Source organism: Phaseolus vulgaris, chromosome 11 (assembly GCF_000499845.2).
Source record: "Phaseolus vulgaris cultivar G19833 chromosome 11, P. vulgaris v2.0, whole genome shotgun sequence".
Lineage (NCBI taxonomy): Eukaryota > Viridiplantae > Streptophyta > Magnoliopsida > Fabales > Fabaceae > Phaseolus > Phaseolus vulgaris.
Genome location: NC_023749.2, coordinates 49745808 through 49747750, shown reverse-complemented (window position 1 = coordinate 49747750; position 1943 = coordinate 49745808). Strand labels below are relative to the sequence as shown.

Below are 1943 nucleotides of genomic sequence, written 5' to 3'. Positions count from 1 at the left end.
TCATTTTTTTTTTACTTATTTATGTCATGAATGTAGCACATGAATGTAACACAGACATTGATACGACACGAATACTGATACCGATACGACATGGATACGAAAATACATATAATCTCTAAAATGTAAGACACGGGGACACAGATCTATATATATTATATTATTAAAAGATACGGATACCAGAGATACAAAAAGATCCTAATATTAATTGGGAGTCTTTTCTGATTATCAGTTGTTTCTCTTTATAGAAGGGAATCACCTTTATTTTATGTTTGTGTGTTATGTGTTATGATTCTAGTATTTTATATTGATTATTTCCTTCTTTAGTAAAACCCTAGAATGAGTGTACTACTTGTATATATTCAGACCATTTGTTTTGATTTGAATAATAAGAAAGAAGAGATATTCATTCTCATATCCTTTGTCTTCAGTTTACTCTTTTGTTCATCTCTGTTCCTTTTTGATCATCTCTGTTCTATTTTGTAATATGGTATCAGAGCCATTTTCGAGCCTATCCTAGCGAGTGTTTGTGTTGGGCCTATCGTGCCACCCGCTATCGGACCACCCATAATATATATTCCCACGCATGAGTTGGTAGTCTCGGCATGAGGGGGTGTGTTGGAGATCCCACATCGACTAGAGATTAGAGCCTTTCATTGTATATAAGTGGGTGCAAACCTCAACCCTATGAGCCGGTTTTATGGGGTTGAGTTAGGCTTAAAGTCCACTTTGTAATATGGTATCAGAGCTCATCATCAGAGCTCTGCTTGCTACATTTATTCATGGGTGAAGTTGATGATCCCTCACAAGATCTTAGTTCACCTTACCATGTTAGTTCATCAGATAATCCTCCCTTTCTTATTGTCCCTATTATTCTCGAGGGACCAAATTATCATCATTGGTCTCGTTCGTTTCAAATTAGCCTAATTTCAAAGAACAAAATAGGTTTCATTGATGGAACTATAGAAGCTCCCAATCGTACCAAATCATTGTTTCCAACATGGCAGAGAGCCAATATGTTGGTTGTTTCGTGGATTCTCAAGGCTGTTTCTCAATCCATCGCGCAGAGCATCATCTGTATGGACAATGCCTTTGACATATGGAATGATTTAAAGGAAAGGTTCTCACAAGGAGACATGATTTGTATTTCTGATATCCAGGAGATGATTTCTTCTTTTAAACAAGGTGAGTTGACTGTTACAAACTATTTCACTCAGTTAAAAATTCTTTGGGATGAACTTGATCTTTTTCGCCCGCTATCTGCTTCTTCATGTGCCTCTAAATGCAATACTCTTGTGAATGTTTCTAAATATAAAATACAAGACCAAATTATCAAATTTCTAAGGGGGCTAAATGATAATTATTCGACTGTGAGAACTCAAATTTTATTGATGGACCCTTTGCCATCCTTGAATAAACTTTGCTCTCTTGTTACACAACAAGAGAGGCAAATATTTGGTGATCAATCCAAGGCAATGATTGCTACTAGCAAAGGAGGTTATAAAAACAATGCTACAACCTATGGCAGAGGTGCTGGATACGGAAGAGGAAGCAATGGAAGAGGATATACTTCCAAAATTTGTAGTCATTGTGGAAGGACATGACATACCATTGATACATGCTATAAAAGGCATGACTTTCCACCTCATTTCAAGTTAAAAAATCAGAATCATGATCAGAGTCATACTAATGCAGTTTTTCAGAATACAAATTTCAATAATAATGAGCAGAATCATGAAGGTTCAAAGTCAGAAGTGGAGTCTCAACAAATTGGTTTTATCAAACATTGTTAGGTTTTTTACAATAGACTAAATCCAGTGGGAATGCTTCTAATCAAGTCTCTATTATTCCCTCCAATCCCTCCAATCAAACAGGTAATAATTTTATTTCTTCTTTTAGTTCTTGGATTATTGATAGTGGTGCTACTGATCTCATTTGTTCATCTT

The 1943-nt window shown here is 35.7% G+C and overlaps 1 protein-coding gene across 1 annotated transcript; it reads left to right on the top strand.

Moving 5' to 3' along the window:
- Positions 1–779: 779 nt before the first annotated feature.
- LOC137809424 (uncharacterized) lies at positions 780–1601 on the top strand. The gene has a single exon (XM_068610539.1). The coding sequence runs from the start codon at positions 780–782 to the stop codon at positions 1599–1601; it is 822 nt and encodes a 273-aa protein (XP_068466640.1).
- The last annotated feature ends 342 nt before the right edge of the window (positions 1602–1943 follow it).